We start from the raw sequence: 23,117 nt of genomic DNA, 5'->3' as shown, positions 1-23,117 counted from the left end.
AATTTCTTCTCATTTCAATGTAGATTTCTCATTTTATACATTAGTGAATATAAAGATCTTGTATTTATTAACCGGAAGAAAAATGTTTACTAAGTGGCTAATCATTTTGGGATAAGGACCCAAATTTAACTTAGTTTTAAATAATCAACAATAAAGGACTTAGTTTTAAATAATCAACAATAAAGGACTATAGTTTATATGATTATAGCTAACTAGGAAATAAAAAGATTGAGAGTGGGGAAAGACATCATCATTTATAATTGGACTATATAATATAAAGCTTTGACATGCATTTTTTTTTTCCTAACTCGAGTCGATAAGTTTCCGAGAAATTCCCTGCGGAACAGATCTTTGACCAGGAAAATATCGTTGACCCTCAGTTTCCGGATCTTGTGAGCCACTTCGAGCTCGTGCGCCTCCCCTAATCAAGGAATGGCCACTCCTCCGCAATCTCTTTCTTTCAGTGTTTATTCTTGTGGGTTCATCGATTCGAGACAATCCAACGGCCAAACTTCACGGTATCATCAGCGGACCCACCAAATCAACGGTTACCACGGCCGAATCGAGAGTCAAATAGAGGTAGGTGGTCTTTGCATGACATGGAAGCGGCTGGTTGTTCCGTCGGCACTTCACGAGAAAGCCGGCCATTCACGTCTTCCTCAATAACTCTTTACGTTCTAGACAGTTCTTGTTTTCTTCTGGTTAGTTTAATCGCAAGAGAAACGATCTAAATTTGAACGGCGAGTCAATGACGAAGCTGATAAATTAAATGGGATTTGAGGAAAAGAAAAAAGAATTCCGCACCCCATCATGCAGCCAGGAGGCGTCAATTTAATATCTTACAGATTCAAGATGATAGCAAAAAAAAAAAAAGGCAGAAAGAAGAGGTAAGTTAGCCCCAGAAAGAAGCTCTTTAATGCCAAACAGTTCACCGGGAGCTCCTCCATTAATGGAAGAGCTTAATCTACTCAATCTGGGTTTTTATTAATCCAGCAGGAACGGAAACGGATGAGAACTTTCTCATGGGTTGATGCCGATGATTATGATTCAGAGTCAAGGTTAACTGGTAATTATAAGGAGAACATGCGTTGGGTGGTCCAGGGAAGAAGAACCTGAAACTTGAGCTGTTTGTCAAGGGTTTCCCACTAAGCCTTTTATGTTGAATCAACCTATCATAAATACAATGGTGGTGAGTGCTATGACCTTTCTTCAGCTTTTATATATTCATAGAGTGTGAATGTTTGAAGAAGGGCTGGAGTCCTCTGATGAAGTCTATCATAGTAAAGTCTACGATCACAAAAACACCCAGAACTAAGGTTACGAATGACAATCGAGTTACACTTTCACTTAAAAAAATGTTTCAATCTGAAATTTTCAACTCTTATGCCATCTTAAAACTAATTCGTTTTCTCTTATTGCAGGTGTGAATTATTGAGATGGATTTCTCAGACACAGTGAAACAACAAGTCCTGGAGCTTTGCGGGTGATTTCCTGAATAGGACTTGTTTACTTATTAATTCACCTCTGTGTCAAAGGATCTGTTTAAATACCACTCACCAGCATCTCTTTCAGAGGAACAAGTTTTTTTTCTTATCATTCAATTCTGTAAGGTATATTTCCTTGTAAAGTAGGAATAAATCCACCAACTCCAACCTATGGATTGCTCACGAACTCCCCCTTAAATGGCAGTTAGTCAAGTCCCATAACCTTTTTAACAGAGAAAAATGCAAATGACTTGTCCTGACCTTACCAGGAGTTGACAGACAAGAGTTGCCTTCTATTTCCACCTGATTGTGCCCACAAAGAGATCAGTATATTCGCTGGTTTTCTGTAGAATCTATTTGTCTTCTAAAGTATAAGATGAACTCAAAAAAAAAATCATTTAAACTAAATTTTGCCAAGACTTATTGGGTTGAGATCACTAAAACACAGAAATTGGAGTCTCTAAAACAAAACATTTTGATTGTTCTGGTGAGAGAATGAGAACCATTCCCTATGTAAATGAAATATAGATGTCACTCGTACTTATCAATGGAAGTGCAAATGGAATCAGAGTTTTTCATTTATATGGGTACCGTGTGGAATAGCATTGATTCCATTTTATGCAGTTTAAAAACCTATCACGGACAGCAAAGTAATCAGAGAAGAGAACAGGGAGCCAGGGTAGAGTTTAGAGAGATAGCCCTGTCACATCCAATCACCCTCACCTCAGCAACTTATCCTGATTCAACGTTTTGGGAAAGAAACTATAACCAGTGAAGCATATATAGGTCTTGTCAAGGCTCAAAAAGTACCTAAAAGTCAGGAGATTCACCTTCTGGCTCTAATCCAGCAAAATAAATATATGAAAACAACTTCGTTTTTTAAAGGCAAACTTGATGAGATCATTTATAAGATTGAGTCATCAAGTCAAAAGGGTACTCAAGACATCCATTTCATCTGTACACAGTTTACAGCCCCATGTTCAAGGGACATTACAAGGTTATTGAAGCTCTTTCAAATTTTCTTGGAAGCAGTTTAATACAAATGGTAATCAAGATCCTCCATTAACGTGAATACTATTAGAATGATCCCCCTCTAATTGATATCTCGCTGGAACACAGTTTCGCAGAACCAACCCCTTTCAAGTCGTGTCTCTTCACTGCATCCACCATAAAAACCTCAAAACAGAGGCCTTTAAATGAGGCCTTTAAATCAAATAACTAAAGAAGTCATCTACTTGCATCAGTAAAAAAATCCTTTCCCACTTTCCCATGATCTCCACCATCAATGCCATTTACTGTCTAACTCCTAAGACCAATGCTTGCATCTCCACATTTAATCTGAAATTTATTAATGGTGACAGATGATTAAGGACCACGGCAGCATGGGGTGGCGTCTCCCTACGTACACCTGATGGGCTCGACCATGAATGGCACATAAATGACTGGTGGCTGGGTTCATAATGCGTTTCCATTATCTCTCAGCAAAATTTCCTTTCACCAAATCCTCTTCCATAAGTTGCCTCTATTCATCTCTCATTGATGGCACTGTAACATATTAAAATGGTGGGGAGTTCCTTCGTTTTTAGATGTGTCATCGAATCCAGTACAGAGTAAGTTTTTGAAAAACTTACTGGTGTTATATCTTAGTTTAGATACCCATGAAAAATGAGAGATAAAATAAAAAAAAATATAATTTCTCTTATGGATACATGACGAAAGCGCTAAAAGAAAAAAATAGTAATATTTAACAATTTTGATAATTAAAATTCTCTCAAATTTATATTTCTTTTATTTTCTCCCCAAATTCTATCAAGAGAAAATTTATTAACTAATAGAAAGTAATTTTTCCTCTTATTTTCTTTTCTCTCAATGATTATTTACGGCTAAATAACAAAAAATATTTTTCTCTCCTTTTTTTTATTTTCTTTTGTTTCGTGTGGGTTCTAAACAGGCCGTATTTTTTATTTGTCAAACAAAGAGAAAATACATTTCCTTTCCTTTCCTTTTCTATGGGTTCCAAATAGGCCTCATGGAAAGAGGAGAATAATCCCAGGAAACTCGTCCATTCCGTTTTTTAATAGAACTCACTGTTTTCTTACTACAAGCTGCTTCTCCTCCACGAAAAATCTGATGAAAAGAAAAGTCTCCATCATGTAAGTTTACTTATTTCTGACCTGTTAAATTCCTCAAGCATCACCAAGCAAAATCACATCCACTTTAGTTTCTCATAGCATCAGTAACGAGCAAGGAGAGGTGGTCTCTCCCCTTTTCATCATCAAGGTCATTAGATTCTACGAAAACATGTAAAATAGCAATCAGACTACAGGAGTACTGGGCATTACTGGGTTACTCACATGATCAGAAATTTGACAAGCCATGCATGAAATTTACAAAAACTGCAAGAACATCTCATTGATGATCCTCTTTGGAGTCTTCTACAAGATTTTACTTCTACAGTCTATCCTCCTGGCAAAACTCTCTAGGATATGTATCCTTTGATCTGCGTAACCTGTGTGACTGACACAAAAAGTCACAGATAAGTAGCAATCCATTAGTCCGGACGTTTGTTTCTGTTTCAACTGCAACACAATGATCTCCATTGCTAGAAATCTCCATCATTTGTACTCTTGAACAGAGCATGCAACTTGATAACAGTGATTGTGCTGGCACAGTGACAAATACTGTTCACGGTTCGTCAGAAAGCACTTCAAAAGTGTACTACTTCTCTTGGAGTTCAAGGCTGCAACTCGTAGTGCTCCGTCACCTCTCTATCTTCATAGACTTGCAGAACCAATCGACAAGCTTAGAATGAATCAAAACCAGAAGTTGTGGTCATTATCATCACCATCGTTGTCTTCCTCATCGCTTCCATCATAATCAACCACAGAATCATCATCAGGAGCAGTATGATAATCATCCGAGGAACCTCCAATTCGACCTGAAGAATTCAGCTCCGAAAGTACTTCACTTGAAGTCCAATCAGGAGGGAAAGTCTTCTGCAGGGCTTCAGTGAGTTTTCCCCCCGATCTCTCTATCCTGCGCAGACATCTTGACCAGTGAACTGCCGTTCTCATATCAACAGTCAATCCAATTTCAAACATTTCTTGACAGACAGCTAACATCCCTGAGTAAATATATTCTTCAGCAACAGTGGCAGCCCTTGACAATAATGTTGTCATCAGACAATGATAAACAGCCTTGTCTGGCTTCAAACCCACTAACTTTATATCTTCAAAACACTTTAAGGCCTTCTCTGGAAGAGAAGCACGAGCCCACCCATGGATTAGTGTGGTGTAGGTCTTTAAATTTGGCTTCAGTCCTATTGCCTCCATCTCTTCAATCGCCTTTGTTGCTCTCTGCATGAAAAGTACAGGAATCACTAACGAAAAGCAATTCAACAGCAACAAAACATTCACCAACCACAAGCGTGCTCCAACAGTTTCACCACAACCTTTTCAGGAAAAAAGGGGATCAATAATAAAAAATGATGTCTTAGCAATGAAATATGATCTATCACATGAGAATTACCTGCATGTCTCCAGCCCTGCAACAGGCATTAATGAAAGAAGTGTACGTGTGAATATCGGGATTCACCCCATCTTGCTTCATTTGCTGCATCAAGTCATCCGCTTCCCATACATCTCCCCTACGTGCCCACCTGCAGAATGCAAAGAATTTGCAAAGTTTAACCACATCTCAGTGAAATGACAGAAAAGAAATAGTGAATCAAATAAAACAGAAGCATGATGACTGTTCATTCTTAAAAGAAAAGTTGTCTCAAATAATAAATTTAATTTTATCAATTGAAATGCATCCATACCCATCAATCAAAATGTTATAAACAAATGTGCCTCTTGGAATGTTTTGACTACTCATCTCCTTCGTTACTATCAAAGCACTCTGCATTTTGCCAGCCTTACAACAAGCCTTGAGCAATGCCTCATAGGAGAATATATCAAGTTTAAGACCCTCTTCTTTGATTTTGTTGAAATACTCAAAGGCTTTACCAGTATCTCCAACAGAAGCATAACCTTTCATGATGGTTGTGTAGGTACACTCGTCTGGAGCAATACCAGCTAGTGACATTTCACTGAGTATTTCAATGGCCTTCTCCATCTGCAAACTCATAAGTAATGAAATTAATACAGAATATCAACTTAAATGCATCAACACATGAGATAAATTGTCATTGATCATATAAACTACAAGATTCACTCAGTTTATATGGTAGGCCAGATAATCATAACTATGAAAACCTGTGGCATAGGAACTACATGTTTGAAGTGCTCACTTTATGTGAAGCAGTGGTTTCATACAGGTAACTTCTGCAACATTTCCAATTTATGGCATATGTCCTACTTGGTAAAAAGTCGAATTAGCTATATGATCATTATGCTGATAAGGCCTTACAAGCCATTTAACTGCCTTCTGATCTCTTTACATAATCAATTACCTGTCGTTTTTCAACCAGCCCATCCAATACAACATTATAAGTCTTGACAGTTGGAATGCACCCACATTGCCGCATCAAATTCACAGTCTCCAAAGATCTTCGCATATCTCCAACTTTGGCAAAAGCTCGTATGATAGGTGTAAATGTTCGAGCAGAAGGCCTATGCCTCTCCTTCTGCATCTCTTCCACAAGCCTGATTGCTCGGTCTGTGCTACCCATCTTGCAAAATGCTTCAATAATATTGTTGTAGAGGACAGCATCGAGCTTCACACCTGCATTCATCATGTCCTCAAAAACCGAGAATGCATTTGAGAAATCATTTTGCTGCACGAATCCACTAATCAACATAGAATAAGTCTTTCTGTTATGAGCAATGCCATGTGATTCCATAGTTCTGCTAACTTCTAAAGCTTTGGAAACCCTCCCAATCTGAAAAGGGAAAAACCAAGCATACGAACAATTTAACGGTTAAATAAAGATAACAAATGAAGAAAGGTTTAAACATCTTAAAAAAAACATAAAAAATAAACAAATTCCCATTGTGCAATATCATGTTATACTGACTGTGCAAATGCAATAAAAGACAAAGTTCTAACCTTTGTATATAGATTGATAAGACATCCATAGCTGATTACAGAAGGTGTAAAACTGCATTCCTTTAGTAATATCAATGGGGTAAAGTTAGTAAATGCAAACAATATAAAAAAATAAAAAATACAGAAAACAACACTGCTATACATTGTTTGAGAGAGGTAGCGGATTGGATACATATATGGTATTATGATCATTTTATTATTCCTCAGTTGGAAAACAAACACTTTTGGCATCTCAAATTGATTTAAGAAGGAACTGATTAAGCCTCAAATTGATTCTTCTCATTTAAAAAAATCCTTAAATTGGTTATTCTAAACAAAAAAAAAAAAGCCTTAAATTGGTTAGCTCAAAACTATATTTCTTTTGAAACCCAATTGAAGCCAGTAGAACCAGTCACATTTTACAAGTGCTTTCTTGTTTGAAAAGAGTTATCCATCTATAACTACATGCAGTTCTGATGTTCAAAGAATTTCTACCTTGAGCCTTTCAAACACAATCAAACATTTTTCCTCATTCAGAACTTTTGTGTAGCCATCCATCATAGAATGGTATAGATTTTGGGGAGCATCGATTCCTTCTTCTTCCATCTCCCTCACTAAGTCTTCAGCGCGAGACATATTACCAATTTGGCTGCATCATTTAAAAATCACATTAGGAAAGCTGAAATTTTTTCCTTCTAACTCTGCACATTGAAATGCTGGATATAGAAGCTAGGACTTGCTGAGATGTCTTCTACTTCAGACTTTCAGAAATTCCAGTTTGAAGTAATCATTTTGTAAATTCATCAGAAATTACTTACCAATGAGCATCAATTATGTGACTATAAATTCTATCATTCAACACTGGAAGCTTCTGCTTTGCCTCCCTAAACCACCTCTCTGCAGCTCTTCCAAATCGACAAAAGAAATTATGAGAGTGTAGAAGGCAATATGCTACAAACAACCTCTTAATGTCCAAAACAATTCACAAAGACAGATTTTGATATCCAAGTTATTTTCACTAGTTGAGTCATGACTATAGAAATTTTAGTAGGAATAAACTTTAGCCAAATAACAAGCACATGAACCAGGAAAATGTCAAAAAACGAAAAGAATGATCTTCACTTTTCTATGCTCAGACTTGATACAGAAGGAAAAATCATGTTCCTATCACTAAATCATCTACAAAGAAATCAATGATTGTAAGGAAGTGAACTTTTATTCAATTCGTCATTTTTCTCTCGTGAGGGAAAGAAAAAGTCCTAAACAACTCCAAGTCAACTGATTCTCCTCAAGGTTTTCATTTTTCAGGAAACCAGACAATTGCATTGGTATGTCCCATTGAACTTTTTCACAGTAATGTTCACAAAATGGTTAATTTTTAAACCATGGAAATGCAGTATGCAGAAGAAATAAAGTTAAGTTGCCAACAAAATCAACATAAGGGAAAGATGTTGAAGTTTAGCTTACTTAATATCACCAATACTAGAAAATCCTTTGATGAGAATGCTATATGTAACCAAACTCATTTCAATATTCTCAGCCTTCATTTCTTCCACACAAGACAAGGCTCCACGCATATCTCTAGCCTCTGCATAAGCGTTAATAAGGCTGCATGAAATGAATATCTCCTCAATGAGGGTAGTGAACCCAAAAAAATTTGAAAGAGGACACTGTATAGCTTATTTGTCACAATTGCATCATCATTTGTAACAAAGAAAATATAATAAACGAGACACAAGAAAATAAGAAAACTTAATAATTATACAAGAATGAAATCAACATTATATTCCCATTTCCGATATATAAATATTTTCAAACTGAAATAAATAAATAAACCAGGAGATATGGATCAAATCTGTTTAAAGGAATCAGACATGTAACAACTGTTCTTACTTAGTATAGACATATAAATTGGGTTCGATTCCCCTGGCACGCATGCTTTCAAAAGTAGCACGGGCATGATGTTTGTCTCCTCTTCTTGCATAAAATTTCACCATCAACCCAAACTCTCCTCTAGCAGGCTGCTCAAGAAAAGGATAAACTAATTTAGGTAACAGCACCAGAGACCAGTATATATGATCAAATGAAGGAGAAAAACATAAATTTCCCAACAGAAGATGATACACATTCATGTGAGAAAGTGCATATGCAATTTTCCTGTTCTTACATGTTTAAACCAGCAAAAATAGATTTTGCTGGTATTATTTTTAATATTAATTACAAAAGCAGGTCTTAAGAGTATGTTAGATAATTATGGAAATATGCCATACTATACATTTCCTATCACCGTGTGACGCTCTTCACGTATAATACATCTCCAAGCAGGTTCTGTGCCCGGAATTCAGATGATAAGCACATCTAGGCCGAAAGGCAAGACCAAAGGAAGCACTGACCCGGTAATAGAGGGGTCTAGAAGTTGAAAGTTGACTCAAGATACAAAAAACGTAACTCAATATAAGCTTCGTTAATACCAAAAGATGGGAAATCTCAGAAGACATGCTAGAAGTTCAAGAGCAACTGCCTGATTAAGTGAAACACAAATTTATTTGTATCAACCGTCCTAGAAGTTTGTAAATTCTCTTTCTCTCACATGAAAATTTACGACCGGGATTCCAAACCTTCTTAATTCTTTCAAAAGCTGACACCACTGCCTGCCAGTTATCCACTTCAGACTGCAAAACATTCTTAAACTCTTTGCGAGACCGTTCTCTCTGCTCATGCCACCCAGATCGATGCTCTCTCTCATCAGAACCAGCCACCCACCTCTCCCTCTCCATGGCCCGTGCCTTTAACCTCCTACCATCATCCAACCTCACGGTTAAAGTCTTCCCATGAAACTCCACGCCGTCAAACTCCACTGCATTGGCAGCCGAGCAAGCAGCAGTTGGTCCACCATATAAAACGAAGCAATAACCAACGTTTCTTTCATGGTTGTCATGTCCTTTGATCAGGATCACGTCCTTAATAGGACCAAATTGACGAAAAAACTCTGCTATCTCGTGCTTTTTAATCCAGAGAGGGAGATTCCCCACGAAAATTTTATCTTCTTCTCTGAATTCCGGGCTAGCAGAAGCAGCGGCATTGGAAGAATTCAAAGATCCATTTTTATTTTTTTCGGCATCTATAACTTCGGAATCCAGAACGACTTCTTGAGGAGGAGGCGGCGGCGGCGGTGGCGGAGGAGGAGGAGGAGATATTTTGCTCGAAAGGAAGAGCTTGTCGGACAGATGGTTCTGATTATTGGAACCCTTAGTGAGACTCCGGAGAGGATTCCGTGAAACCGTTCTGGGTCCCGAAGGCGTCTCTGGAACCAACATAGGGTCAGCGGATTCGTCAGGTTTCAGAGGCGAATTCAGCGGCCTGCGCACGGCGCCGGTGACGCGAACAGTGCTGGATTCAGGAAAGGGCTTTTGGAATTTTGGGTAGAGAAGCGTGCGAGGAATGGGAGAGGAAATGACAAGAGAATTCATAGGGCTTGCTCATGGAAAGACTGGTGAGACCTTCAGAGTACCGGACTACCGAGTGGAGGAGAGTAAGGATGAGGAAGTAACAGCCAACAGAAGAGGGGGTTTGTTGATTTGGGATTTTTCGAGGTAGAGTGATAGAATCTGACGTGCGGTGTCGCCTAACTGTGAAAGCAAGAGCTAGAAACATAACACCTCTACAACGAGTAACGCACTCTTTGTGCGCAACCTCGGGGGTGTGAAGTGAAAGGTTCACGACAAAGAGATTTACCGAACCAAAAGTTCCCGTAACCCTCTCTCTAACTTAGATTTGATAATAATAATTAAGCTTTAGTATGTTCGTGTTAATAAGAAAGCGTGAGAAAAGTGTTATAATTTGTTTTATTAATATTATTTTTAAGGACAGAATTTTTTTTTCTCTTGATTCTTTTAATATACGTTAAAAAGGATATTTTTTTATTGCTCAAATAGAAAATTATAGAAAATTAAATCAATAAAATTAAAATGATTATTATTACTTACCTCTTACTTTGAATTTTATTTCTTATGGTAACACAAGCAAAAAAAAAAATAGTCAAATAGAATTTTTTAATAAAAATAATTTCTAAAAAAATTAATAAAAAATATTTTTTTAGTCTATTTGTTTTCTTACGGTGGCACAAACGACTCCATAATACATTATCATTCATTGGACCGATTCATCGAGGGGGTTAGTCAACAAATATAAAATTTAAAGTTAATCTTCGTTTCATTCATATACACAATTCATCTTTGGGGGTTAGTCAACAAATATAAAATTTAAAGTTCATCTTCGATTCATTCATCTACACGATTCATCTTTGAACTGGGTGTTTAAATCATGTAATGGAGGTTGAAGGGGAGAGTAAACTTCTACATCCCTTTTAGTCACTATTTGAAAATCGGGTAGATGAAATTGAGAGTAGGCCTCCCCTTCCCTTCACTCAATGACCCCCTCCCCTCCCATAATCTCTACCCAACCATAGAGCAGCTATCTTTGCTCTCTTTGCAACAATAAAGAGAGATATTCTGCTAAACAGAGAGAAGTCCGTCCAGCTTAAAAAGCCATTGGCAAAGAGATATACACAAGGAGAACGAATCAATTAAGCTGCAATCACATACTAAAGGTGACTTGAAACGGCAGTGGTATTTTACAGACGGACCAACAAGGTTTTAGGATTACATGAGATCTCTTATAATTAAATAAATGGCAGTGGTATTTCAGATATGGAACAGTATGGTTTTGGCAGTGGTATTTCAGATATGGAACAGTATGGTTTTAAGGTTACATGATAACTCCTAGAGGGAATTATTGCTGATCCATATACGTTTAAAAAATTCCAAAATACATGATTGTCAAACAGTTAGAGACTCCTCAAGAAACTGCTCCTGCTGCTCAAGTTCAACTACTTCAGTAGATGGAGACCCTCCAATCTCTGGTATTGTAGTGTTACTGCTTCTGCACAGTAGCAACTGTTCCCGAAGGCTCTGCACAAGCTCATTGAGTCTCTGAATGATCTTCTCCTGAGACAAGATAATCTGCAACACATTCAAACAAAGAATAGCAATAAGAACAAATGCAAGAAGTTGCTACCAGTCTGGGTTTTAAATTTGATAGTCCTTGTGAATACTCACTGAATAAATTAAACATCAAGAGGAGTAAACAAATAGTCATAACACAAGTTGGAGATACACAACAATGCATTTCATGACCCAGATGTATCAAAACAACTGCGGATAACTTATTCTGACCTTTTCTGGGGACTGGTGCAAGCTGGGGTTTAATTTGATAGTCTTTGTCAATACTCATAAAATCAAATATTGAGCTCGAAAGATCAAGAAGAATAAACACAAATTGGTGATACAATAACGCATTTATTAACCAAGCTGATTCAAAACAACTGCAGAAAACTTATTCTTTCCTTTTTTTGGATGGGGCAGAAAGGAGGATAAGTATCCAGGGAATTTTTGCAGTAAACAAGTTGCAGTGTGCCTTTTAACCAATCAATTCTGTCAAGACCAGGGCACATAATCACTTCCAATGGTAGTTTTTACATCAGAATCTATCCCAGTCAAAGAAGAAAACGAACAAAGAATGAAGAAAGAGGATATGAGGAAACTGCAACATGGTGATTCAAAAAAAAAAACAAAAACCATTGGTAGTCCTGTACACTCCAGGCTGGTAAGAAATACTAGATAACATTCATGCATTCATATTTCATTCAAGACAGTCTTAGCAGATGAAATCCCACAACCTGCTTTCCAGCTAGCACCATAATTACCAGTTAGAAGACACTCATTGATCTTCCACAAATAGGACAAATAAAAAGGTATTGTCCCAGGAGTCCCTTCTTACTTGTCCTTAACTAAAAAAAGTGTTTCCCAATATTCTTGACTAGAAAGACATACTATCATTCAACCCTAGGAATGCAAAAGTTAATCATATTTGTTTTATTGATACATTTCATTTATACTGTTAAACAATGGAGTTACAATTTTGTGACGATGAACAAACAGAAGCTTAGTAGCCAGTCAGACAATACCCATGTGAACTATACAATTTGTGTATGTGTCTGCATGTTAAGAATGTTTATAACATCAACATAAAATAGGCAGGTTGGATTTTTCCATGTTCAACAACTTCAGACAATGTCACCATTAATGGACCAAGTGGTCTTGCACAGACACATTATTACATCAACATCTACTTCAAGATTGTGTGCTGCATTGGCAGCCGAATGCATTGCAATACAGCAAATCCTCAATGAACAGTTTCAGAATGACATTAGAATGGGAGAACTTCAAAGAGTAGTCAAATATGCAAATATCTGAAGGCTTACTTTTTCTTTTACAGCTTCCTCTTTCCTCAAAATCTTTTGCTGCTTCTGAGAAATACTAGGACTTGACTCCAGATCACTGACAAGTTGCTGTTTCCACTCAAACTGGGATGTGATGATTAGTATCACTAACAGGAAAACAAGTACCATGGGTCTCGACATTATTGAAAGTATTTTTGCATGCACCTGTGACAGAAAAATGTTATAATCAAAGAAGAACATGAGCTTACTCCTCTTTCATATAAAAGAGGAAACTCTGAAATTGGTTCTCCCCAACCATTAGTTAAAAAAGTCCTAATTTCAAAATAAAGACTTCACCATATCATATTTAAAAAGAATGAAATTGCAAGTGAAAGTTAAAATATTGTTCCTATCATGGATACCAAGCAACCGTCCAGACATCTCTTCAAAGTTCGAACTATTTTTGGCTATTGCTTAATTTTACATTTCGAATAATAGGAAATGAAAACATTGTTCCTTAATTCCCCATAGATACAAAAAATAGATGACTGTTTTCTTCATAAATTACAATGTAATTATCAATACTCTTTACTTCTATAAGTCAATCATCAAAGGGAACTGAAAGGGGATCAAACACGAACATCGCAATTCTGCACAGCCACCCTTGATTTCTTGTCATCCTCCCTGTTGCGAGCAGGGGTTGGTTGTCCCCCGATACGGCGTCCGGAGTCAGCTCTAGTGGCATCTTTTTGAAATGAAACCATCATTCTCCATTTTTAACACCCATTGCTACAAGACGATTTTCAATAAATCGTCTTTTTTTTCTCTCTTAGTTTTTTTTAATAGACAGAAGACTCTTTTCCAGATCAAGAATTCATCTTTGACATATGCCTCACCATCAACACCAAATTTCTTCGTTATAAAAAAAAGGCAATCGAACAAGAATGAAAAGACAACTACCAAACACGAGAAGATTTTAGGGTTCATAGAAGAAAACTAACAGTTTGGAGCTCAACGCGACGGGCATTCCGTCAAACCATTAAATTCTCCTTCATCCGTTTTACTGCTTCCGGAAATCTACGTCTAAGATTCAGAAGGTGGAGACACCGAGACACCGGAGCACTCCTCCCCTTTCGTGTGCCCTTTCTTGCGGTGGCCAAATGGGAGTCTTTTTGACTTCTGAATAGTCCAATTGCTTAACCGGACAGACGACGGTCACGACGGTGAGACGTTCGTTAAGATTTGGGGAAACGGTGCTTGGCACGTAAATGGCAATATAAGCGACCGTGTTAGAATTTGGGACCGTCAATTTTCGCCAAGTGTCACATTACTTCGTAACAAAAATATTAAGACATGCTATGGGACCCATCCGCATCACCCTACAGACGCCATCGATTGAACACAACTTAGCCCACATAAACACTTACTGCAAACCGTTAGCGTAAGCAGTCCAAGATGAAATCAGTACCGTTTGCTTAATCCTAATCTCACATTAATTAATGCTCTGGTTCTGTCTCTAAGCTCAACAAACCCTTAATCTTAATCGTTAATTGTAGAGTTCCGCGGTTGGGTGTCTAGTGGGGTGGACCCTATTTTGGCAGAGAATGGATAAAAAACGGAGGGTCGGGTAAGGAACTAGATATCCATCATTGGTCCAACCATCCTAGCAACGCTGAATCACCCGACAGCTCAGTTTACTCGCGCCACCTCACTTTGTAACGCGGCTTATGTGTGACGTTGCGGCGGATCCGAGCCACTTACAGGCCGACTTCGAATATGTGACAGTAGACGGCCTTTCGGTGCGCAACGGGCCACTCCGCTGCTGTCTCTGAGTTTCTATAACGGGGAGGTATCAGTCTCAGATGCCCGAATTTGCACCGAACGGTGTTAACACGACGAGGTCGACGATACTTCGCAGTCATGGGCAATACGCAGGCTGCTCCTTCCGATCCTCGTTTAGCTACTGCTATGCGGTCAATTTCTAATTGTCCAGTCTCAACGTCTTCCTTTTTCTTTTTTTCGTAAACATTTCTGTAGCCTCATAAATCTTATTTTCTCTTGCAGAAGTTTTACACAGAATGAGCTTGACGACCTGAAATCCCTTTCTCAGTCGCTTGCCGTCCAATCAAAGAACGATGGCAAATTTATCAATCCGTCCGTCTTTCAGGTAGGAGTTGTTATAGTGTTTTTGTCTTTTCATTTTTATTGTTTAATTTGGTTCTTTTAGTATTTTCCTGTAAGGACCGCACAGATTATTATCCGGATGGGTTACAAGTTATGTATCATAATGAAATGGACGTAATTGGGAGTTGTTGTAGTGTTTTTGTCATTCATTTTTTTGTTTATGAGGAAAGCCGACAGGAGAAAAAAAATGCCTAGTATTAGAAATTGAGAAATAGTATTTAACCAGTCAGCATATATTCTAGTGAAAATGATTTCTTGCTCCAATTCATGTCTGACTATGATTCAACATCGTCAGAATCAGTTCTACTAGTCTTGATGATGGGGCTTTTGTATTCTTTCTAATTTTAAAATACGGCAGTCCTACACTAACATTCACCGCTAGAGCCGATTAACCTGTCAATGTATAGCTTAGAATTTATCCATGCTTAGACAGATGCAAATCTGAAACATATGTGGTGCAAAAGCATCTAACCAAACTACAAGTGACAGTTAGAGTTGATGTGATTGGAACAATTGAACTACTAAAAGCATCATTTATAAGAACTTATGACTCTACACATCAATATGATAAAATAACTGTCATGAAGGGGATTGGCCTGTAGGTGTTGTCTGATGAGGAACCGGAATACACATTGAGATGGTGTAAGAAACTGACACCTATTATATTAGTAATATTCGGAGATCTAAACTATCAAGAACTCCATTTCATTCTGGCACTTCTGTAGATAAACTTAAGTGGTAAGAAGGCTGAGTTGTGCCTTCTCTACAAGTCATTCTTAGAGCAAAATTCCAGGCTGACTTTCTAAAGGTTGTGCAAGCGGAATCATTTAAGATAAGTATTATCAAAGGAAAAAAATCAAACATGAATTCTAAAGAAAGACTCATCTTATTTCTCCATGAATGTCTGGTAATTGTGTGACCTCCTCAAGAACTTAAATTGGTCTGTGGATCTATCTCAAGTTGCCTTCTGTGTTAAACTGAGTGTCTTTATGTAGGCGTTTGAGCCTCAGTTGGACATGGCTAAAAGATTTTATTTAGCTAGCTTTGCACATATTCGTCATGGAGAATAATGTTGTTTGCTTGATGGACTTGAGACTCACTATTTGTAGGTAATGCTAACTCGGCAATTTCTTGCACAGTATCTGATCATATATATCATGTCATTAGAAAAGGGGTGATATATTTATATGAGTCTCATCAGCTTCTCCAAATCATTTCCAAATAAATATATCATGTTAAGGATCTCAAAGCTGTGGGGTTATGCAACCTTTTTAGTAATGCCCCACTGCTGTTATGAACCAACACATTCAATGTTTATTTTTAAGAAAGTCTTTTTCTCTATTGTGCAGCTAGTACCAAAACATATTCTTCTTTAAATAAAAATTCAAGGAAAAATGAATTCCTATCTTGTTTTATTTTATTTTGTGACAATTCAGGCATATTTTGGTGTCCATGAGCCATTGGGTTCTAGGTTGTTTGATTTGGTCAGTCAGAAGAACAAAGACAGCAAGCTCACTTTCCAGGATCTTGTAATTTCAAAAGTAAGTGTTTCGGACATGCATGTTTCAGAAATTATGATACTGATAGCTCTCCATACTTTTTAGCTTTAAAATTTTCGTTCACAATTCACCACCTATTTGGATGTGACGTTTTCATAAATGGATTGCCTCCCTCACTTTTATTATGTTGAAAGGCTATAAAACTTCCAAGTTCTTATGGAAGACTGGGTCTATGTCTTTTTACCGTGATATAGACAGGATGATGACTTGTTTAGCAAGTAAGGGGTATTTCAACACAATAATCTATATTATTCTTGAAATCTTTGTGCAAAAGACTTTCTTTAAATAAATAACTTGTGTCAATTGGAAATTGTTTTTAAAAAAATATAATGTTGTTTTGGTAAATTTTAAGAAAAATAAGTTAATTTGTCTTACTTTATTAATTTATTGGTGTCACTATTGTCATTATTGATGTTTGGTATGCACACAATGATCATGTTTAGGAAGATAACAACTTTTATTCCTCATATCATCCTATTCGATTTGAAGCAAGGAATTCTTTTTCATATGGACTAGCAAAATTGAAGTGTGTAAGTTCCAAGCTTTGTTCCTCATAATTTTAGTGAAACTCATTATTGGTTTGATTTTCTTCATGGATCATGTAGCTTAAGATAACTTTCAAGCAATTGTTTTCAAAAAATACTTCAAGCAATAAATTTCTGTAAATAGTTTCTTCCCTTTATTAGTTAATACTGATTCTATCTCTGTTTTGTAATTTTTGATAAAGGCAGTATATGAAAAAGGATCTCCACGTGAAATTGAGGATTTCATTTATCAATTGGTGGATGTGACTGGAGATGGCATTGTAGGAAGGTATAATTTGATATATGGTCATTGTTGATTGTATTCCTTTGTTTTTGGCAATTTGTGTAGGTTTCAACTTGTAGTCAGTAAGCTAAAGTTAGTGGCATAATCATCTAGAGGCAGAAATTAATGCTTATATGTGATTAAATGGGCAGACTTTGCTTAAAGGATGAGATCTTCTCTGCTCAAGAAGTGGGGTAACCCTTAAGTAACAAAAAAGAAAAGAAAAACCAGAAAAAGATCTACTAAATTTCTTCCTACTAAAAGAAGAAATAAATATAATATCTACAAGGAGGTTAAATTGTTTCAACAATTATGATGATTCTTCTATTAGCATTTTTATCTCATCATATGTGGGTTCCTTTTTTTTTTCAAATAACAACCAACTCTTTCTCATTCCGCTAGTGAAAGATGGTGTTTCTCAGCAACTTGTTTTTGGGCACTCTTTCGCTTGGTAATTTCTGGGCTGGGATTCCCTCCTTCTTGTATTTTCTTTTGAGATATTTTTCATTAAATTATTCAACATTAAAAAAAATCATCCTACAAGTACAGGACAGCCTACTCCAAGTCTTTGATTGATTTGTTTCTGCCTTTCTTTGCACTTTTAAGAAGCTCTAAATGGATGATTACATTATGTCATGTCTGTAAAACTTTTCACTTTTCATGTATTGCTTGTAGTTTCATTACCCCAATTGAGAATAGAAAGAGTAGATAGATGCCCATGATATTCATAAATGATGCACAAGAGTCAACTCAAGGCACCTATACTGCAGTGGGTTGAATAAATATGACTGAGTCACTTGTATATAGTGTTTTTGGGGAAAACATACACTGTTTAGAGAAAATATGATTTAAACATTTTTCTCTTATCCGTCTTAATAATTATTTTTTCCACTATATAGAAAGTCATGGTATTTAAAATGTTGCCAGATTCTAAAAAATTGGAATAATTGTTATTGTCTCCATTTTATATTCGAAACCGAGAACAATGAAAAAGATCTTAGATAGACATCAATCTCTAATATATAGGCAAAGAAAAGAATGTAAATAGGAAGAGATGGAATTGAAGCTATTAAATTTATATCTAATGACTAGAATAAGTGCACATAACTCATTTGGATCTGAATCCAAATTCTGTAGTTTCTTTACAAAACAAATATGCGGTAAATATTTATGTTGTGGTGTAAGTGTAGCCTTTTATATATTAAACTTTAGGTGCTGCTGGAGTAATCCAGTCATAAAGAGTTCTCTTGGTAATTTATGCTGAAGTTGCATAAAAATATATCTTTATTGCTTTCTGTTCTCTTTGTGTGGAATAATTTCCTAACTTTACTAAAGTACCTGCCAGGTCAGATCTGGAAGCTGTTTTAACTTCAGTACTTGGTGCTGTTTTTTCTCCACCACATGCTGAGAATGAGGTGGTTTCATGTCAAGAAATCATTGATGCATTTCTCAATGCTGCAACTTTTTCAAGGAAAATTGAAGGATGTGCTGAAAATAGCATGTCTGTGGAGGATTTTAGGATATGGTGTAATTTTCTGCCATCCTTGAGGAAATTTCTTGGAAGCTTGTTGATGCCACCTAACCCTGGTCTCCCTCCTCATTTAATGCTTACAGTTTCATTCAGTCACATGCTTTTCATCCTCACATAACAAACTATACTATGGATACTCTTGGTGCAGGGAGACCAGGCTCTCATGTCCCTCATCTATTGTGTCCCGAGCATGTTAATTCAGATCTGGTAATTTTGAGGAAAGAATATGCTTGGCATATAGGGGGTGCACTCTCTCAAGATCAACTGGAGGCTTGGAAGCTTCTCTATAATAGTTCAGTTAATGGTCTAAGCTTCAATACATTTTTTGGTAGTATAACGTGAGTACCTCTTAACTCTGTCTTTGTCAATTTTTGCATTTCGTTTCTAGATTACAGGAACAAAAGTGAAGAAATAGTACAAAATGAAGAAATATTCAGACCTTTTTCAGATTCCCTATCATTAGTTTAATTTATATATGTATACTTCAAATAGTCTTATTCAAGGAGAAGATATATACACTATTTATGGGGGTTTTAGTGTGAGGTCTTGGGTTCAAGTCTCTCCAGGGTATTAGGGTGTTGTGTGCATGTCTAGTCAATATTCATTAAAAAAATTCTATTCCAATAAGAACAACATCAATTTCCTTCAAAAGTTAATGGCTGTGTTTTGGCCAATCCATGATCTCGAGGGCCTTCGCCATTGATGTGTACCTTTAGTGGAAACATAAGGTGACTATAATGGTGATGCGGGACGAGGCGTGAATTTTAATTAACGTATGCGAATGTCGGTTAATTGCTGGAATTAGAAACAGAAAGGAATAAAATAGAGAGAAACAAAGAAGAATTGGGAATGGGAAATAAGAGAATAGAGGAGAATAATTTAGAAGAAGAAGAATAGAGAAGAAAGAAGAACTAGGGGAAGAAGAAGAAGAAAGGGGAGGGAGAGACCAGAAACAGGGAGATTTTATTAATTCATCTTGAATGCTACCCTCAACATCTTGTTACAGCCTATAAATAACTAAAATTGAAATCTAAAATTCAAAATAGATAAGATCACTATTTGATCAAATCCAATAAAATAAAAAAAATTAAATAAAAATAAATTTAAAATTTAAATTTCAAGATAGATAAGATCACTATCTGATCAAATCCTGTAAAATCAAGAAAGATAAACTATAAAATAAAATAAAAAAAATTATAAAAATGATTTCAATCATAATTGGTGGGTCCACTAAGCCTGATGGGCATACTGGCGTCCCCACCAAACGTCATACCTGTCATTCAAACACTTTAAGAGCCATCGAGACCAAGATTGCTGAGGTTTTTATGAGTTGATCTCAGGTCTCTGAAAGTATGATGCATTGTGCTTGTTAAAGGTCTCAGTGATCAATCTGAAGGGGCACAAACCAGGGGATGGATGATATGCTATCTGTGCGAAAGTTGAAATTATGAGGTGGAGTGGTTCTCTTGAACTAGTCACTGGGAGAAGGGTAAGGGGATGGATGATGTGGGACACAGTGATGGCATTTGACCTTAATGATCACTGCTGTCTGCTTGACCTTGTATATGAAAGACCAGTGGTTGGAGGCTGGACAAGTGGGTCCTTTCATATGCATGACATTGTTATTGGTAGCTATTGATAGGGTGATTATCTCTTGTTGTTGGGATGTATCTGCACTCAGTAAAGATCCATTCTCTGGATTGTTGAGTAGTGGAGATGGGTGGGTATCCTTCTATGAGGGAAATCTTGATATTTGCTTAAGGTTGCTTCTTTCAATACTTTGGAGGTAGAAAAGTTGGATGTCAAGGAGGAAGTATTTGAAAATAAGGTTTTGGAGCCTTCTCTTTTCCTAGATCTTGTGATTGTTTTTTCTGCTTTATTATTTTCCAAGTTTTTCCGACCTGGAATCGTCAAACCTTGATTCGGAGTGAGTCCCGACTCCAGAGATGGACTGGGGGTGAGTCCCAACTTGCCCAAAACAGAAGGGCAAGTCTGACCTCTTGACCTGACCCCCCCTTAAAATCTTGGTTGATCCGATAGTCGCAGGTCAGAAAACCATGTATTTTCATCTCATTCAGCGAAGTCATAAACCCTGAGTTCTGTAGATTTTCCTCATGATTTTGGAGTTGATGTGTATTCTATATTTCTCTTGCAAAGATTTTCTTATTGTAGTGTTTTCCCATTTCTGAAAAGTCAGATATAACAGACAGGGTGAATGTTCTGTTGTCCTGCAGAGCTGGGGATGAGCCTACTGTACTGCTTATCAAAGACAAAGAAGGATACATATATGGGGGTTATGCCTCTCAGCCTTGGGAGAGACAGAGTGACTTCTACGGGGATATGAAATCTTTTCTCTTCCAGCTATATCCAAAAGCGTCCATATTTCGGCCTACTGGAGCAAACAGTAATTTGCAATGGGTAGGCAACTATTTGTGCCTTTTCTCATCTCTTTGTCTGATGATAAGAGCCTTATATGGGTGTTGTTAATTATCTGCCTACTCTTCTTTATATGGCTTTGTCTCAGTATTCAGCTTTGTTAGATGGAGAAAAAGGGGAGTACATTGTCAAAACCACTATGTTTGTGTTAAATCAATAAAAGATGGGATGTGCAGCATTGGATGATTTAACTCGTCTACCACATGGTTAAATGATATAGGATTTGTCATAACATGTGATCAATAGAGAAAGAAGAGAAATATAGAAGATGTTTAGAAGAGACAGTTTGAGAGAGAGAACAAGGGTTTAAGTTCAATTAGTCTTATCTATCAATCCTATGTCTTTTTATTGAGTGAAAGCCTCATTCTAATAACAAAATGGTATAAATACCCCTTTATCTAATCAGAATTTAAAAGCATAAATTGATGAATTAACTTCACTTTATGATTCTTTCCTTAGTTCTTTTAGTTGTCGCTTTTCCTTCTCTCTTTGGACAAACCCCCTGTGCTATTCTTTTGAATATTCTTCATGGACCCAGATGGCCTATTATATGTAGAGAAAGTTCAAATCATAATTATTTTATAATGTTGGTTTGATATGAACGAGACTTGCTGAAAAGCCAAAAGTTGTTGTTGTCTGCACATGCTCTTTTACATGCATGGTACCATTCACATCATTTTTCTAATATAAGAAGACTGCATGGTCTAATTCATGATCTCTCCGTTGCAAGTGTGCTGCAAATTTCAGTTCAGTGAGCATTCCAAATGGCATCGGATTTGGGGGACAAGTAAATCATTTTGGCCTTTTCCTGTCTGAAAGTTTCGATCATGGACATACATTCGTATGCAGCACTTTCAATAATCCTTGTCTGTCAAGGGAAAATAAGATTTACCCAGAAGTAATAGAGTGTTGGGGAGTAGTGGTAAAAGGAAGAGAAGAAGAAAAACCCAACCTTGTGAAAGGAACTGTCTTGGAGAGGTTTAAGGAGGATCGCCACATGCTTAATATGGTTGGGCTTGCGAATTCTAGTGACTGAATTGGTAAATTCTCTGTTCTCCAGAGGTTGTTGTTGGCAATTTCTTATTAATTTTCTTCTGAGTTTATGGAGTTCAAAGAAAAGACAGAAAGAAATAATCTTCTAAATTTGAATATTTGTCTATTGTTTTTTTTTTTTTTTTTTGAGATGTATTTAAAAAATTCAAGTGGCTATTTTTTCTAACTACATTTGCATGTACAGAAAGTGTGGTGCCTCTAAAAGTATGAAATAACAGTGTACCAGTGTACCGGAGTGTTGTGGAGTGTATTCCCCAAAATTCAGTCTTTTGCTCTTAGAGGTACCCTTTTAGAATGTACCTAGTGACCGCCTATGGATTCTGTTACTTAAATCTAGTTGATGGGATTGGCTCCTAGGAATCTGATAGAAAATATTTGTTATTCTGCAGCAAACCACTCTACTGTATATTTGGAACTGTGTTAAACTTCGACTATATACTGTAAATGAAAAACCACGGGACCTTTGTTGAGTTTTAGTTTCTGTGATGATCCATCATTCTCAGCAGTCTTGAGCTGCCTCATAGTTTACCATTTTGCACACATATCATATTCAATTGAGGCAGATAGATGTGTATGGGCATGTTTCCATGAGCTGACTAACAAAAGCTTGGGTGGGCATTGAAGCAAGAGTGCTTTGTTCCCTTCCCTATCCATTAAAGTACCTCAGTAGTATACCCCTGTACTCATAGAATCCGATCATGCTGCAGGTTCCCCTGAAATTTAATTCGAAAAACATTCACTTGTTGAGAAACCCT

General features: G+C 36.9%; 3 protein-coding genes across 5 annotated transcripts; 1 reads left to right on the top strand and 2 right to left on the bottom strand.

Annotated features, from left to right (window-relative positions):
- Positions 1-3,705: 3,705 nt before the first annotated feature.
- Positions 3,706-10,106, bottom strand: LOC137955707 (pentatricopeptide repeat-containing protein At5g04810, chloroplastic). Its single transcript, XM_068802786.1, has 10 exons — positions 9,131-10,106; positions 8,406-8,533; positions 7,980-8,120; positions 7,331-7,417; positions 7,008-7,161; positions 6,534-6,593; positions 5,938-6,366; positions 5,305-5,600; positions 5,013-5,142; positions 3,706-4,840 (listed from the first exon to the last, which is right to left on the bottom strand). The coding sequence occupies exons 1-10, from the start codon at positions 9,980-9,982 to the stop codon at positions 4,298-4,300; spliced, it is 2,820 nt and encodes a 939-aa protein (XP_068658887.1). The 5' UTR covers positions 9,983-10,106; the 3' UTR covers positions 3,706-4,297.
- Positions 10,107-11,101: 995 nt separating this feature from the next.
- LOC137957076 (uncharacterized) lies at positions 11,102-14,015 on the bottom strand. The gene is made up of 3 exons (XM_068804781.1): positions 13,794-14,015; positions 12,835-13,017; positions 11,102-11,533 (listed from the first exon to the last, which is right to left on the bottom strand). The coding sequence occupies exons 2-3, from the start codon at positions 12,991-12,993 to the stop codon at positions 11,351-11,353; spliced, it is 342 nt and encodes a 113-aa protein (XP_068660882.1). The 5' UTR covers positions 12,994-13,017; positions 13,794-14,015; the 3' UTR covers positions 11,102-11,350.
- A 570-nt stretch (positions 14,016-14,585) lies between these two features.
- Positions 14,586-22,819, top strand: LOC137956292 (uncharacterized). 3 transcript variants are annotated; one of them, XR_011113237.1, is made up of 10 exons: positions 14,586-14,765; positions 14,857-14,959; positions 16,413-16,517; positions 17,263-17,348; positions 18,688-18,929; positions 19,022-19,211; positions 21,108-21,291; positions 22,040-22,349; positions 22,547-22,643; positions 22,752-22,819. XR_011113237.1 is itself a non-coding variant. In XM_068803725.1 (9 exons), the coding sequence occupies exons 1-8, from the start codon at positions 14,713-14,715 to the stop codon at positions 22,343-22,345; spliced, it is 1,209 nt and encodes a 402-aa protein (XP_068659826.1). In that variant the 5' UTR covers positions 14,586-14,712; the 3' UTR covers positions 22,346-22,349; positions 22,547-22,812. The 3 variants fall into 3 exon arrangements, 2 of the variants coding, with proteins under 2 accessions (XP_068659826.1, XP_068659825.1); XM_068803725.1 differs by having other exon boundaries at positions 18,688-18,869; positions 22,547-22,812; XM_068803724.1 differs by having other exon boundaries at positions 22,547-22,812.
- The last annotated feature ends 298 nt before the right edge of the window (positions 22,820-23,117 follow it).

This window comes from Aristolochia californica, unplaced genomic scaffold (genome assembly GCF_029961685.1).
Source record: "Aristolochia californica isolate CCGP_79_NKW_82.1479 unplaced genomic scaffold, dmAriCali1.0.hap1 SCAF_2, whole genome shotgun sequence".
NCBI lineage: Eukaryota > Viridiplantae > Streptophyta > Magnoliopsida > Piperales > Aristolochiaceae > Aristolochia > Aristolochia californica.
This window is presented reverse-complemented; position numbering and strand designations above follow the sequence as displayed.